The 15,766-nt window shown below is 67.1% G+C and overlaps 2 protein-coding genes across 4 annotated transcripts; one reads left to right on the forward strand and one right to left on the reverse strand.

Moving 5' to 3' along the window:
• The first annotated feature begins 1,442 nt into the window (after positions 1-1,442).
• PLCXD1 (phosphatidylinositol specific phospholipase C X domain containing 1) lies at positions 1,443-8,636 on the forward strand. 3 transcript variants are annotated; one of them, XM_053662847.1, is made up of 7 exons: positions 1,443-1,527; positions 2,036-2,774; positions 3,256-3,392; positions 5,227-5,355; positions 6,139-6,294; positions 7,199-7,382; positions 7,851-8,636. In XM_053662847.1, the coding sequence occupies exons 2-7, from the start codon at positions 2,633-2,635 to the stop codon at positions 8,087-8,089; spliced, it is 987 nt and encodes a 328-aa protein (XP_053518822.1). In that variant the 5' UTR covers positions 1,443-1,527; positions 2,036-2,632; the 3' UTR covers positions 8,090-8,636. The 3 variants fall into 3 exon arrangements, with proteins under 3 accessions (XP_053518822.1, XP_053518820.1, XP_053518821.1); XM_053662845.1 differs by having other exon boundaries at positions 2,498-2,774; XM_053662846.1 differs by having other exon boundaries at positions 2,532-2,774.
• A 97-nt stretch (positions 8,637-8,733) lies between these two features.
• Positions 8,734-15,101, reverse strand: GTPBP6 (GTP binding protein 6 (putative)). Its single transcript, XM_053662844.1, has 10 exons — positions 14,706-15,101; positions 14,043-14,180; positions 13,458-13,528; positions 13,027-13,157; positions 12,681-12,751; positions 11,517-11,675; positions 10,851-11,059; positions 10,304-10,452; positions 9,744-9,896; positions 8,734-9,541 (listed from the first exon to the last, which is right to left on the reverse strand). The coding sequence occupies exons 1-10, from the start codon at positions 15,076-15,078 to the stop codon at positions 9,418-9,420; spliced, it is 1,578 nt and encodes a 525-aa protein (XP_053518819.1). The 5' UTR covers positions 15,079-15,101; the 3' UTR covers positions 8,734-9,417.
• Positions 15,102-15,766: the final 665 nt, after the last annotated feature.

Raw genomic sequence — 15,766 nt, forward strand, 5'->3', positions numbered from 1 at the left:
GAAATCGGAACCTGTGACCTGCACCTCCAACCTCGAACCCTGAACCTAAGCGCAGTCCCTGCATCTGCTGACTCACAGCCCCAAGCCTAAGCCCAGTCCTGATCCAGCCCCGGCCGTCGCCCCAGCTGAGCTCTCACCGCGGAACCTGGCCCCGGCTCTCAGCTGCCTTTGTCCGACTTGTCACAGCCACACGGACCGGCCGCACCCTGAGCAACGGGCGCCCCTCGGAACAGAACCTCCGCACCCGAGGCTCCGGGCGCCGCCCGGCCGAGTCCGGAGTTCACGGCGTCCCCGCGCCTCCGAGACGGCGCCCCCTGGTGTCCGTCCTCGGCTGTTCACGCCAGCGAGGCGGCGGCCCGTGCGTGTTTGGCTCGTTTAATCATTGTCTTCATCTTTTGATGTTTTTAACGTCTTCTCATTTGTGTTGGAGTTGAACAGATTTATTGTGCTTTGAGTAAGTGTGCTGCCCTTTTTTCTGCTTGGGATCGTAGGGTTTGCATGCCATTCGGGGTGGAAATCTCATTATTACCTGCTCGAACACTGTGGGTGGGGGGCTTCGGGAATGGGGGCACACGGAAGAGTAGCTGGGACCCGGGAAGGAGCCCCCCGCCTCCGACTCAGAGGAGGGGCGCCTGCTCCGGGGCGTAGAGAAACAATTGCACCCCCAACGCCCAGCCCTCTGAGCCTGCGGGACCGTCCCTCCACGGTGGCCCCCGCCCCCGGGCTCTGTCCACTCTGGGCCGGCTCAGGGCCCTGGGGGCCCGAGGCCCTCTGCTGAGGGGACGGCCCACCGCATCACAGAGAGGGGTCCAGAGAGGGAGGAGGGCGAGGGTCCCAGCCGGCTGGGCTCCTGGCGGAGGGGGCGAGGCTGAGAAGCCCGCGGGGCGGACGAGTCCTGGAAATCCACTCCTCGCACTCAGGTGACACACCCTGGTGGGCCCAGGACAAGGACCACTTGGGGCTGGAGGGCCGGACACTTGAGGACGGCAGGCGGCCACTCGGGGCAAGATCACAGGCCCGGCCGCCAGCCTGATGCAACCAGAGGCCTGGGCCGACACCAGGTTGGCTCTGGCCTGGGGCCCAGAGTGACCGCACGCAGGTGGGGACAGCGCTCAGAGGGGTCGGGCTGCCGGCTCTCGTCCTGGCCTCTGAGCACTGACCCCGGGGTCACCCCAGGACACCCTCCTGTCCCGTCCTCTGTCACTCACAGCAGTGGCCTGGGAGTCCCCATTGTCCCCACGGGAGTCTGGGGCTGCGAGGACGGGACCCCCTTCTCCGCCGCAGCGCTGGCCCCGCCGCGGCGCCCTGGCCCGGACTCGGGGCCCCTCCGCCCGCCGCCCGCACCCCGCTGCGGCCTGGGTGGAGCCGGCTGCCGAGGTCCGTCCTCTGGCCCCTCCTCCGGGGCGGGCGCAGCGCGCGGCCAATGAGCCAGGAGCTGCTCTCGGAAGCACCGAGTCTCGGCGGGGACGACGCTGGGGACAGAGGCCACTGAGGGGGCTTTGCTGTGAGGACCGGGGCACCACGCGGGTGAGTGTTGCTTGTCGGATGACCGAGTCCCCGCAGGGAGACGGGTGGGCGCAGAACGGCCCGCCGTCCCGTGCCCAGCCCGACGCAGCAGTGTCGGGCAGACGGAGTCACCGCCCGGCGGGACAGTGGGACGCTCTGGGCCAGGAACTGCTGGGCCCCCGAGACTCCGGGGCCGCTACCTCCGTCTGCTGGGCGGGCAGGGTCCCTCGGCCGGGCTGCGGCCAGGGCGGAATGCCGCCGGCCGGGGCAGCTCACCCTTCCGATTATTCACCGGCCAGCGGAGCCCGGAGCGGGTTCGCGGCGCTGCCGCGCGCAGGCGCTGGGCCCGCGGAGGCTCAGGTGTCTCCCACCGTCAGGTGGGCGGGACGGGGCCGCAGCTGCTGCTGCGGGTCCCGGGAAGCCCGGGCGGTGCCCAGGCCGCCTGCGCGTCCGGGGCCGGGGAGGAGGTCGGGCCCTGCGGGTCTCCGCAGAGCCCCGTGGGCGCGTCCTGACCCCGGTGGCCCGACAGGAGCGTGTCGCCTCGTCTGCTCGTCCTGAGAAAGAGCTCGCTGTCCTCCAGCTGCCCCTCTGACCGACGGACCCCGCGTCGGTCGCTAGCCCTTCCCTCCGGAGCTGCAGAATTCCTGCTTCGGGGCCCAGCCCCGCGGGCCGGGGCGCTGACCAAGTCCACGGTCCGGCCCTCCCTCAGGGGACAGAAGACCCGCACTCAGACCCTGGGGCGTGCAGCTCTGCACCCCGCCCCACGGCCCTGGGGCGCCGGTGTGACCCCACAGTGAGGGGTCCCCCTGGGAAAGCGCCTTTGGGACCGCTGGGTCCTTCTCGGTGCCTTTCTGTATTTCCGTGTCTGTGATTCTGCCTCCCTGTCTGTCTGTCTGTCTGTCTCTGTCAGGGACTCTCCCCACTCCCGTACCCTCCCGACCTCCCAACCTCCCAACCTCCCAACCTCCCAACCTCCCATCCTTCCAACCAGGCCTGGGAGAAGTCGGATTTCTTTTCTCTCAAAGCTGCTGCCCCAGCGCCGTGAGAAGAGCGTCCGTGGTGTTCGGGGTTGCCCCCTGCACGACCTCCTGCCCCGCCTCAGCTCCTGGGCCCCCCACCCCCCACCATGATGCCCGCAGGTGGGCAGGAGAGTTCGCCCAGGACCCGCCCGGGCCTGCCCTGCCCGGCGACGAATGGCAACGCGGACTGGATGTCAGCGCTGTGTCCCCGGCTCTGGGACGTCCCCCTGCACCACCTGGCCATCCCCGGTGAGTGCCTGCCTGTCGGGGGTGAGATGCAGGATCCTGAGGGTGTCCCCGGGCCGCGCTCCCTCCACAGGCTGCAGGGAGGGGCCTTCCCGCCTCTTCCAGCTCCGGGGCCTCCAGCTGTCCCTGGGCTGGTGGCCGCGTCCCTCCCGTCTCTGCCTCCATCTCCATGTGGCTCCTCCCCTGGGTCTGCGTCTCCTCTTCTGTCCCTTCTCAGGACACTGTCACTGGACGCAGGGCCACCCTGACCCAGGACCACCTCCTCTCAGATCCTTCCCTCATCCCACCTGCCAAGGCCCTGTGTCCACACAGGTCTAGTGACCGGCTCTGGGAGGGTGTGACTGTGGGGGCTGCTGCCCAAGTGTGCTCAGCAGGCTCTCCACGGGTGTCCTGCGTGTCCCCTGCCTGCTGCCGGTCAGAGCCCCACCTCGGCCCACGGGCACCGTAGGGAAGGGCTGACGGCGGCCGTGTGGCTTCCTTCCAGGCAGCCACGACACGATGACCTACAGCCTGAACCGGAGGTGCCCCATCTCCCACACGCAGTCCCCGCTGCTGCAGCTGCTGGCCAGGGTGCTGCCCTGCATCACCCAGCCCGCCGTGCTCAAGTGGTCGGTCACCCAGGTGAGTGTCCGCGGGCGCGGGCCTTGGGCGGAGCCGTGTCCCCCTGCCTGGGCCATGTCCCCCTGCCTGGGCCGCCCACCTGACCCCGAGGGAGAGAAATGGAAACACAGCTCCTTCCAGCGCGCACCCGCCGCGCTGGGGCAGCAGACAAAGGCCCCATTTGTCACAGAAACCGGCCCCCTGCGCCGTGATGGCTTTGCACTCAGTATCAGTCCCCGCAGGGCGGGCGGGTGGGCGGCCCACGCGCCGGGGCGGGGAGCCCGGTGTGGAACGCAGGGAAGCCGCATTCCTGGACCCGTCAGGTGCCCGGGATCCGGGGAGCCTCAGAACAGTCACCCCGCAGCCTTTCCGGAAGGAAGGGCGGGGTGGGTGGGGGTTGGAACGGAGGTGGCCGCTGGGGAGGGCTGGAAGCCTCCCGGGAATCGGGAATCAGCGGAGAAAGCAGCGCAGGCTGCACTTCAACGTGCAGCCACACGGGGGCGGCAGTGCGGCCCGACCCAGGGGTAGTTGCTGAGAGGCCCGCGGCCTCGGAAGGCGCTGAACCTAGACTTTCCGGGTGGCCGGGCCTGGGGGGGGTCGGACGGGAGGGAACTGGCCGGCTGGTGGCCCCGGGTCCCAGGAGCAGGTGGGACCTGAGCGGCTGCAGATACCGCTTTGCTCGCACTGAAAGCCTGTGCCTCTGGGGCCTGGGATCAGTCAGCTGGGTTCAGTCCGGCCCCGCCAGCGGGGTTGGGGGCGCGTGGAGCAGGAACCCAGCTCCCTGCAGGGCCACGCGGGCTGCAAACAGTTTTCCCGGCCGTTAGTGGTTTGTCTGTGTCGCTCTGAGCAGAGCCCATCGCCGCGGACGTCCTCGCGGTTGACCTTTCTCGCTTCTTCTGTTCTCCGGGGCAGAGACCTTGTCTTCCTTCTTTTCCTTTGTGCTTTTTCTGCTTTTCCATCCTTGTCTCTACAGGGAGCAGAGTTACCATTTTCGTTTATTTTCATGCGATGGTACTCCTGACTTTTTCTGGTACTGGTTTGGAGAGAGAAAAGACCATTTCCTTTCCCATGTCCTGTCTTCACATTGATTTTCTTTTTTTCTTTCAAGATTTTATTTATTTACTTTTAGAGGAGAAGGGCAGGAGAGAGAAACATCAATGCACGGTTGCCTCTCGTGCGCCCCCTGCTGGGAACCGGCCTGCAACCCAGGCACGTGGCCTGACTGAAAATCGAACTGCAATTCTTTGGTTTCGCAGGCCCGTGCTCAATCCATTGAGCTACACCAGCCAGGGCCACATTGATTTTCTGACCTCCCTCGTGACTCCGTGGGGTGGGGGCAGAGGCCGCAGGTTCCCAAGCGTGTTGTTCTCATGGCTTTTCCCCGGTTCCCCGGTGCGGGCGGTTTACAGCCTTTCTTCCTCTGTTCCTGTCGCTGATTCCTTCTTGCCTTTCCTGGAGCTTCTTCTGGGTGAAGAGTCCCCACTGGAGTCAACCTTCCTGAACATGCTCTGACCTCCCAGGGCCCAGCAGGGGGTCCTGGACACCCCCCCCCCCAGGGCTGCTGGGGCCCCCCCCGGGATGGGGCTCTTTCCGGTGAGGGCCTGGGAGGAAGGCAAGGTGGGACCCTGAAGAATCTCCCCAGTCCAGGGTGGAGCCAAGAGCACATGGTCTGCTGGGGGCCGGCCTGGCCGCTTCCCAGGACAGGCCCCACCTCGGGGACCCTGCCTGGCTCCACTGGCCCGTGCCCCCTGCAGAGGGGGACCCACGTGGAAGATGAGCGAGGTGGGAGCCGCCACCCAGCGCCGCCCACGCAGAGGTGACCCCCCCCCCCCCCCCCCCCCCCCCCAATGTGCAGGTGCTGACGGTGACGGAGCAGCTGGACGCGGGAGTGCGGTACCTGGACCTGCGGATCGCGCACATGCCGGGCGGTTCTGAGAAGAACCTGCGTTTTGTGCACATGATGTACACGACCGTGCTGGTGGAGGTAGGCGGCGGCCGGGCGCGGGGGGCGGCGGGCGCGGGGGCGGCGGGCGAGGGCTCGGGGCAGGAAGCGGCCGGCCGCTCCCGATCACCCAGGTCTCTGAGCCCGCGCCGCCCCCGTGCGCCTGCTCCCTGGGGCTGCCTGGAGTTTTGCAGACGCGCATCCCCGTGGAGTTTCTGCTTCCGGGGCAGCTGGTCTCAGTCCCTCCAGCTGTCAGCGGCTGCACAGATGTTCCCAAAGCCGCCATAGGACGGGTCACCGTCCACTCCACAGCTGTCCTGGGCCCCACTGCAGACCCCGGGGCGGGGAGGGGCCAGCCCTGGAGCTCCCTCTGCAGGTCACCTGCGGGCCTGGCGTGCTACCGGAGCCTCCTGGGCCTGCACATGCAGCGTCCGCAGTGTGGACGGCACACACACGCGGGCACACTGTGTGCACACGGCACTCCATGCGCACAGCCAGGCACATGCACACTTCCCCCCACACCAGTGGCCGGTTGGCCCAGTGTCCCTTGGGCAGTGGAGTCCAGAGAGGGCAGCCACGCGCCCTCTGTGTTTGCTCCTTGGGACCTGGCCTGTGTGCTGGCTGACTGTTCGTGGGAAGGGTTATCCCTGAATTCCAGGCTGGGTCAGGCTGTGTGACTGTCAGGCTGGGTCAGGCTGAATGACTATGTCAGGCTGTGTGACTGGGTCAGGCTGGGTCAGGCTGAGTGACTGTCAGGCTGTGTGACTGTGTCAGGCTGAGTGACTGTCAGGCTGGGTCAGGCTGTGCACTCCTGTCCCTGCCCAGGACACGCTCACTGAGATCTCTGAGTGGCTGGAGAGCCACCCCCGGGAGGTGGTCATCCTGGCATGCAGGAACTTCCAGGATATGACGCAGGACCTGCACGAGTACCTGGTCACCTGCATCAAGAACATCTTTGGGGACATGCTGTGTCCCCGAGGGGTGAGACGGGCCGGGCCTCTGCACCGCTACTGGGAGGAGTGGGGGTCAGAACACAGCACAGGCTGCGTCTGCTCATGGGCTTCCCTGACCTGACCATGACGTCACCCCGAAGTGGGCAGGGCTGGCTCCCCCGGAGGCCTCTCTCCTGGGCGTGTGGACGGCTGTCGTCCCCCTGTGTCCTCACACGGGCGTCCCTCTGGGTGTGTCTGTGTCCCCATCTCCTCTTCTTCCAAGGACCCCAGTCCTGCGGGATCAGGGCCACCCTAGGGACCCCGTTTCTCCTAAATCACATGTATAGAGACCTGTCAGGTCAGGACTCTGACATGTGAACTTGGGGACACAGGTCAGCCCGTGTCCCCACTGTGGTTTCATGAAGCAGATAAGTCTCTGTGGTGGCTGCTGGCATCTGGGCTGCGTCCCCCCGCCCAGGGGAGCTGGAGGAGTCCACCCCCCGGCATTTAGGCCGCCCCATGTCCTTGCACCCCCCGCCACGCCTGGCCCTGCCCCGGTGACACTGGCAAAGGCACAGAGTTGGACTCTGATGGGTCTGGGGTGAGACAGATGGCAGAGCTGCCACGAGCCAGGGACACCCCGTCCTGTCCCCGAGAGGGCTCCCGGGGGACGGGCTGCCCGGGGGTGTGCCAGCTGTCCAAGTCTCCCCGGAATGTCACCGAGGGTGGGGACACGGGACTGCCAGACACGGAGGGACAGTAGAGCGGCCTTCTCACGTGTCACACTGACTCCCGGTGACCCTCTGTCCGAGGTGAACCGAGTGGGACCAGGCCACATGAAAGCGAGCATCCGTGTCTCGTGACGCACCGATGCTATGACACACACACACAGAAGCCCCCTGCCCACCCCCAGACCCCCGACCCCCCAGCTCTGACCGGCCCCTGCCCTGCAGGAGGTGCCCACGCTGCGCCAGCTGTGGGCGCGGGGCCAGCAGGTGCTGCTCTCCTACGAGGACGCGGCCTCCGTGAGCCGGCACGGGGCGCTGTGGCCCGGCGTCCCCTACTGGTGGGGCAACCAGGTGCAGCCCAAGAAGCTCATCCACTACCTGGAGCACATGAAGAGCTGCGGCCGCCCAGGTGGGTGTGGGCCGCGCGGGAGGCAGGTCACACGCGTGGGCTGGGCCCGGCAGGGGAGGGCCGGCCGCCAGTGTGTGGTTCTGCCTGCACGGACACGCAGAATAAACCCATGGGCACATCCACGCGTGACCTGCATGTACAAGTGCACACATGTGTACACCTGTCCACGCACACGTGTGGGCATGCCCATGGGACCCCCTTGCCATGTGTGTACACGGAGACTAAGACACAGGGTCTCTGGGGACGCTATTCCGTCCCCACGTGGAATCCGAACGTGGGGTCTTGGGGGCCACTTCCGCCGGCCGCGCTCAGAAGCGACAAGAGCACACAGATTGGACACTGCGGTCGAACCCGGCTCTCGTTTCTGGAGGGGGAGCCAAAACCCTGGGGGGCTGCAGGGGACACAGGTGGGCTGGCCCCTCTCCCGGGGACTCGGAGTCACCAGCCCCGCCCCCCCTGCCGCTGCAGACGGCGTGTTTGTGGCGGGCATCAACCTCACCGAGAACCTGGAGTACATCCTGGCGCACCCGGCTCAGTCGCTGCAGAAGATGACGCTGCGCAGCCTGCCGCCGCTGGGGGCCTGGGTGCGGGAGCAGAGCCCGGGGCCCGGCCCGCGCTGCACCAACATCATCGCGGGCGACTTCATCGGCGCCGACACGTTCGTCAGCGACGTCATCAGGCTCAACGAGAAGCTGCTGGGCTGCTGACCGCGGCTGCCCGCCCGCCCTGCGGGGGCTGTGTGGAGATCGGGCTCCTTGGGCGCAGTGCGCCCCAAACTACAAGCAAACCCGAGCCTGTCTGGGGCGGGCAGCGGGTACCGCCTGGTCCCCCAAAGGAAGCCCGATGCGCCCTCTCGGAAGCACCTTCCCCGGGGCCCCTGAGGCCTCAGCCCTGACTCTGGGCCCCCGTCGCGGAGCTCCCGCTGTGACTTTCGGACCCAGCCAGCCTCTGCCCACTCCGGTGGGGACGCTGGGACTGGGGAGGGCGTGGCAGGCAGTGGGGGTACCAGCGGGGGCCCAGGGACCCAAACACCCCCCGCCCTGCCTCGCATTCCCACCAGGGAGGAACTGGGGGGGGAGAGACAGCCACTGCGAGGGGGGCGGGTGCCCCCAGGGAGGCCACGGGACACTGCTCTGTGGGCTGCACCTGTGAAGCCCGGACGTGGCCCTGCGGGAGACTCCCGCCCGTGGTGGCCTCCTTGAAGGAGGCCTTGAGCTCAGAGACCCCTGGGGATGGCTCATCCGGAGGCCGAGTTGAATGGATCAGATGGGCCTATACAGGCTCTTGGCCTCCCATACCCGGGTGCGCGCCCACCCCAGGCCGCCGGGTCACATGACCACCACCGACGGAGTTCAGGCCTCACTGATTTATTCTCTGCATTTGGAGCCGCGGATGGCCTGGTCTGCGGCAGGTGTGGGAAGTCCAGGAGTGCGGGCAGCAGGCTGGAGTGATGGGGCGCGTCTCCGGAGACGAGGACGGCGCTGCGCTGGGTTCAGTCCGGTTCGGGCCCCTTGAGCAGGCTCAGCACAGCCCAGCCCAGGGCAGAGGCCGCTGCCCCCTCACCCCGCTCGCTGACGCTGGGGCCGTGCAGACGCGGCGCTACGCCAGTCTAAGGGAAGAGGCGCACAGACACTTCTCACGTGACAAAAGACGCAAACAGACCCCTTGCGCTCTGCACGTGCTGGGCTGCGTGGGCTCCGAGAGGCACGCGCGTCTCTGCGGAAGCTGCAGGACCCCGGCTAGCTCTGCACTCGGCCTGTCTCGGCCCCCGTGCTCAGCAGCGGCCGTCTCCGCGGCAGTTTGACTCCAAGAAGCACCTTCCCGCTTGTGGGTCCAGCTCTGGGCGCTGGGTTTCCTCTGGACGGAGGCCGGAGGACGGACTGGGAAACTGAGGGTTCGAGTCCAGCAGTGGGGACTTCTGGGAGCAAACCCGTCCACACGACTGCTGCCGGCCCACCGACCTGGCGGCGCTGGGTCTGCCCTGTCCGACTCGCCTCCCTCAGGCGCAGAGGACGTCCCGGTCACCGGCGCCAGTTCACTCTGGGAAGAGCTTCCGGAATCTGCCGTAGGCGGAGTTGCTGATGATGGCCGTGACTTCAGCCACGCCAGCCTCCGGGACCACCTGCACGTCCTGCACCGTGGCCTCCTGGTGCAGCCAACTGCGGGGAGGGCAGGCTTAGGGGGGCGGCAGCGTGGGACGCACAGCGCGCTCAGGATGAGCTTGCGGAGGGACCAAATGGGACGCGTGGAGGCCACGCCGCCGCTCAGAACGCACCCGACCAGTGCCCGGCCGGCGCCGAGGCCGCACCGCCAACGCACCGCCGCCCGGGCCCACCCCGCCCGCCCCACAGCCGGACCCACCTCAGCTGTGGCCCTGCCAGGCGGACGCGCAGGGTCAGCACCCGTCTGCCCGTGGCTCTCAGCACGGCGTCTTCCAGCGCGGCCTTCAGCTGCTCCAACCCCAGCCCCAGGCGGGCAGACACGGCCAGGGCACCGGGTTCCGATGGGCTGTACCTGGGCAGGGACGGCCAGGGACCTGGCTCAGCCGCAGTCAGCCGAGCGAGGGTCCCCATAGGGCCCCCCACAGGGCCCCCCGACTGTGACTCCTCCTCAGGCCGTCCCAGGACAAGAGGCCGCCTCTCTCCAGACAGGCTGACGCCGGGAAGTCTGGGAACAGTCCGTGGTGAAGCAGGGGCGGTGCAGGGTGCAGGCAGCGCTCTGGGGACTCGGTTGCACATGACACACGGCAGCTAGGTCGAGAGCACCCCAGCCCCCCACCTTCCTGAACGGGCCAGGCCGCCCTGCACGCAGCCTCCCCTGTACCACTGGCAGTGCACGCTGTCACCCAAAGGCCCTCGGGTCCCTGTGGGAGCGGGCGTTCCAGGACGTGGGCAGGGACGAGGCAGGCGGGCGCAGCTCACCCGGGCACCAGGTCCACCTTGTTGTGGACCTCCAGCGCGGAGTCCAGCAGAGGGGTGGGCAGGCGCAGGCCGCGCAGGGCGGAGAGCACGCTGGCTTTCTGCAGCTCACACTCAGGGTGGCTCACGTCTCTGACGTGCACGATGACATCCTGGGGACCGACGGCCACGGGGCAGGACGTGTGAGGGCGCCGGTGCCAACCCCACGCGGAGACCCACCCAGGGCCAGCTGCCCCACGCTGTCCCCAGGCCCGCACAGCAAGCGCTGGGCTCTGAAGACCCCAGAGCTGGAGCCGGTGGACGGAGCAGTGGACTCGGGGCCCGCCGGGCCGGTCCCCACTAGAGGGCACTCTAGAGGCAACCGCACATGAACAGTTCTCTCCCTCTTTCTCCCCCACCCTTCTCCTCTCTAAAAAGAAATCATTCTTCCAAAAAATAAATAAATAAAACCAGAGTCACCCCTCATTTGTCCTGTGGAACAACCCGGCCTTCCCTGGGCTGTGTTTCGGGGACCCCGGCCCTGACTGCCTGGCTGCGACCCCCCACGCACCGAGCGGGCCACGTCCTCCAGGGTGGCGGAGAAGGACTCGATGAGGCCGTGGGGCAGCTGCGACAGGAAGCCGATGGTGTCCATGTACAGCACGGCCATGCGGCAGGGCAGCCACCCCGCGTGCGCCGTGACGTCCAGCGTCGCGAACAGCTGGTCGCGGGGCTGCGCGGCGGCGTCTCCCGTCAGAGCCTTGATCAGCGTGGTCTTCCCTGGGCATCGCACATCAGGGCACCGCTGCGTCACAGCCCCCCCCCCCCCCCCCCAGTCCCCGAATCCCCTGGGCCCCCCCGGGGGCTGTCCGACGCGGCGGTACCGCGTTTGCGCTCCCTGGGAGGCAGGGCTCCGCAGGTATACACGTGCGCTTTTGTAGCCTGGGCGTACTCCCGCGTGCTGCAGGATTTGAGGGAACTGCCCTCGGCTGCACACAGACGACGAGGCCCCTGAGGACAGGGTGCTGCCACCTCACCCAGACAGGGCCGGGCCTCAGCGGGCTCGGTACTCGCTTGCTGAGGGATGGTGCAGCGGAGCTGAACACGGTGTGCCTCTTGCTCTCGCTCCTCTGGGCGCCTGCGACTCAGCGCGCGGAGCCTGGCCAGGAGCGCAGCCGGACTCCTCGGCTGCGATCTCCGCGCGAGGCAGGCGCCCCCTCCCCCGCCGCCCACTCACCACTGTTGGTGTATCCCACCACGGAGACCACCGGGAACTCCCGCCGCTGCCGCTGCCGCCCCAGGAGCTGCCTCTTCCTGCGCAGCCTCTCCAGGGCCTGCCGGATCTTCATCTCCTTCTCCTTCAGGAGGCGCTGCCGCACCTGCAGGAACGACTCTCCTACAAGCGCAGGACGCTGAGTCAGTGCGCAGACACGGAGGACAACGCACAAAGTGGCTGGGCGGACTGAGGCCCCGCGGGTGCAGGGCCTGTGAGCTCCAGGACGCCACGCAGCTGCACCCAGCACCCCAGGTTCTGACACACAGCGTGCTTGCCGCTGACAGTCGTCTCCCTCCAACGTCTGAGGTCACCTTCACTTGGCAGGAACTGAGAGCCTTGGAAGAACAACCCCAATATCCCCAGTGGGCTGCATGGTAGCCCCAGAATGTACCACTTCCTGACCTAAGAACCTGGGAACGGGACCTTGTTGGAGAGCTGGGCCTTTGCAGGTGGGAGGAGGGAAGGATCTGAGAGGAGGTCGTCCAGGGCCAGGAGGCCCTGCGTCCAAAGACAGTGTCCTGAGAAGTGACAGAAGAGGAGATGCAGACCACAGGAGAAGCCACGTGGAGACAGAGGCAGAGAGGGGAGGGACACAGCCACCAGCCAGGGACGCCTGCAGCGCCCGGAGCTGGAAGAGGCAGGAAGGCCCCTTCCTGGAGCCTGTGGAGGGAGCGCAGCCCCGGGGCCACCTGGACCTCACATGTGCAGTCTCCAGAACAGGGGCTGGAGGGGGATCAATTTTTTTTAAGTTACATTTTGTACAACAATTATTGCTTTTTTAAAACGACTTTTTAATAAATCTGTGTTTTAGAGAGGGGAAGAGTGGGAAAAAGGGGCAGCGACTGGCTGCCCTTGGCACACCCTTGACTGGGAGTAGAATCGGAGACCTTTCGGTCCGCAGGCTGGCTCTCAGGCGGCCACGGCGCCACGCCAGCCGGGGCAACTGCTGTGGTTGTGAGCGTGGGTGTGCGGACCTCTGTTACAACTGCCCCGAGGCCACCCGGACCCCCAAGTGGCTGGATGGGACCGCAGAACCGCAGACCAGGCCCGTGCGCAGCCACATGGGGATCGTGCAGGCACCTCCCCCCCGCCCCGCAGCTGGTGAGCGGACCCGGGACACGTTACCTGAGCCCATGATGTAGCGAGAGCTCCCCCCGCGTCCGTCCGGGCGGGCTGCCACGTTCTTCAGGTTGGACCTGCCGTGGAAACAGGGCGACTCCGTGGATGGAAGAAGATGCAGAGGCCCGCCCAGGGAGAAGGGGGTGGGCGCCACACAGCACACTGGTGTGGCCGAGCGGGGATGGCCGGTGTGCGTGGGCCGCACTTTGGAGGGTGGGCCCCGTCAGGTATCCAACCAGCCCCCGTGCAGGGGGCGGGGTCAGCCACACCCTGTCCGTCCCCCACGCCGGCAAAACCCTCCGACTGGGAAAACCGGCAGGAGGCCCTGCTCTCCGAGACTCTGTGGCAGCACCTGAGCAGGGGCAGCTCCGCCAGGGCCACCTGCAGCCGCGCCTCCTTGGTCCGGGCGTTGCAGCGGAAAATGTGCAGAACCACAGTGAATCGGTCGAACACCTGCACGCCCCAGATGGCCTCCAGTTCTTTCTGGAAAAGGAGAGTGGGTGAGGGACCTGCAGGACAGCCTGGGGGGGGCTCACTGAAGCCCCCCGTCACTGCCCCCATAGGTAGCCCCTTCTCAGGAACACCAGCCTAAGCGTTCCTGCCCTCAGAGTCCAGCCCGTCCGCCTCTCGTCCTACAAGCCTGCAGGTCCTTCACTCCACCGCATCGCTGGGCCTCAGAGAGGGGACGTGGTGCGGTCCCGGACGCAGTGTCCTGGGCCCCCCTGGGCAGGCTGACCCAAGACCCCGCATGGGGGTGGAAGGCACACAGCAGGGCCCCAGTACCTTAGTGGACGCAGACATCCTCTCCACGTTCAGGAAGACAGCCGTGACTTCCGACAACCCTCTGATCTTCTCTGCGGAGAGAAGGTCACGTCGGGGCCCGCCCACAACATCGGTCCCAGGTAGCGCCTGCACTTTGGTGGGCCGTGCCGCCAGACCCTCTCAGCAAGGAGTTTGGGAGAGCTGAGGTGTGCACGGGGGTCCAGGGAGAACCTGGGGCCCACGATCGCACTGGGAGTGAATGCGCCCAAGGCTCAGGCACACAGACGGGCAGGGAGCACCCCCTTCCAACTACCTGCTCTGAACCCTGAGCCCACGACAGCCTGACGCGGGGACTGTCAGGGCCCCAGGAGAGTGGGGTTCGCAAGCAGGACCCACATCAGACATTAAGAATGGGCGGCTGAGGGGCACCTCAGGGCTGGGCTGCCCTCTCTGAACTGCCCACCCACAGGCTCCACTGAGTTCTGATGTGGCTAGAGGTTCTTCAGCATCAGATCCCAGTCCCAGCGAGGTCAGATCCAAGTCTCAGCAGCAGCCTGCGGTTGCCATTCCTCTGGGGAAAAGCAGGGACTCGCGCACCACACCCACCTGTCAGGTGCTCCAAGGTCCCTTTGCCGAAGATGAGCTTCCTGTCGGGCATTTTGGTCGGCACCACCATCGTCTCCACCACCGACCAGCGGTCCAGCGTGTGCACCAGGGCTCTCGCCTCCGCTACCTGCCACTCGGCTTCCGGGAGAGAAGTATCCTTGGGGACGGCTGCTTCCAGCCAACTTAGGGAAGCTCAGGAGGGGGCTCACTGAAGCCCCCCAGCCCCTGGCCCGCCATAGCTAGCCCCCTTCTCAGGAACACCAGCCTATGAGTTCTTGTCCTCAGAGTCCGGCCCCTCTGCCTCTCATCCTAAGAGCCCCCAGCCTCAAACTTGCACCGTAGGAGTTTTGGCAATTGGACAGCCGTCCCGAAGCCCCGCTCCCGGGCTTCCCGCCCCGAAAGGTCCAGCCACCGAAGCCACGCCCCTGAGCGCTCCGCCCCATAAAGTCCAGGCCCTCGGCTCCCCACCTTCCGCGAACTAAGCCCCCAGTGTTGCGGGTCCCCGTACTGAATTCTAGACTCCAAGCCCCATTCCCGGGTCCTGCGTTACAGACCCGGAGCTCCGCCCCCCTCGGCGCAGGGCCCAATCATGTTCAGCCATTGCAGCCCCGCCTCTCGAAGCCCCGCCCCGTCAGCGCTGCCAGCAGCCCCGCGCCGGCTCACCTCGCGTCAGCTGCGGCTTCCCCGGTCCCCACTTGACCTCAGGGTGAACCAGGCACACGCGCTGGGCCTCCGCGGGTAGCAAGGGCTCGCTCCGCAGCAGCTCCTCCTCCTCTTCCTCGTTCTCTGCATCTTCTGGCTCCTCCTCCTCCTCCCCCGCCAGTACGGCTCCGCCGCTCCGGCCATCCGCACCGGGACCCCGGCCACCGCCCCCTCGCCCCTGCAGGGCCCCCGGATCGTCGGGACGGAGGGCAGCGAGCGCGCGATCAGGACAGGAAGGCAGCGGCGGCGGCGGCGCAACCCTTAGAGCTGGCCGGCTGCGAACCACGCGAGAGAGCGCAGCCCCAAGGCGGACGGCGGCCCGCAGGGTCCACATCCCGCTCCGTCTCTAACGCCAGGGGGCGGGGCTCGGGTGGAGTCAAGCGACTGTGCGGACTCCCCATTGGCCGTGCGTGTCACGTGTGCGCGGCCGCTTGAAAGACGCCCTGCGGAGGCCAGGAAAGGAGGGGCCGGCGGCGTAGGCGCGCAGGACTAGATCTGCATCCGCGCGAGCAGCTCGCATCCGACCCCCAGACTAGAAACTGCGCGAACAGGGGGGCTGGCTTCGGCCCAGCCCCTCGGCGGGCGCTCTCGACACCCGGCGCCTTCCTGCGCTCTGCTCCGGCGGGCACCGGGGTCACAGTGCGGCCCCCGATTTTGCCTTGGGGCACGAGCCTTTCCCCGATGGTCCCTGCTGCGGATCTAGGGAGGGTTGCGTGTGCCGCGTGGGGATTCGGAATCCAGCTGAGGGGTTCCGAGGTGTATGTTGCGAGCCCGAGTGTGGCCCCGGGGTGTCTTCCCATCCCCAGCCTTGGGGGCGTCCCAGTGCGCCCCGGGGGTCCGCACCCTTGAGAAAGATTGAACGCTTGAGCTCGTGGTGGTGCATTCCACGTTTGACAGACTCAAGGACCTGGTGGGAATTGGACTTTCATTACGGCTTGGTGGACGGTCTGGCCACGAGGGGATGAACCCCGCGTCTAGTCTCCACACACAGTGTCCACGAGAGTGTCAGTGATCGTTCCCAG

The sequence above is a fragment of the Artibeus jamaicensis genome, unplaced genomic scaffold (assembly GCF_021234435.1).
Source record: "Artibeus jamaicensis isolate MK-2021 breed Jamaican fruit bat unplaced genomic scaffold, CSHL_Jam_final contig_3056, whole genome shotgun sequence".
In the NCBI taxonomy this organism is placed as follows: Eukaryota; Metazoa; Chordata; class Mammalia; order Chiroptera; family Phyllostomidae; genus Artibeus; species Artibeus jamaicensis.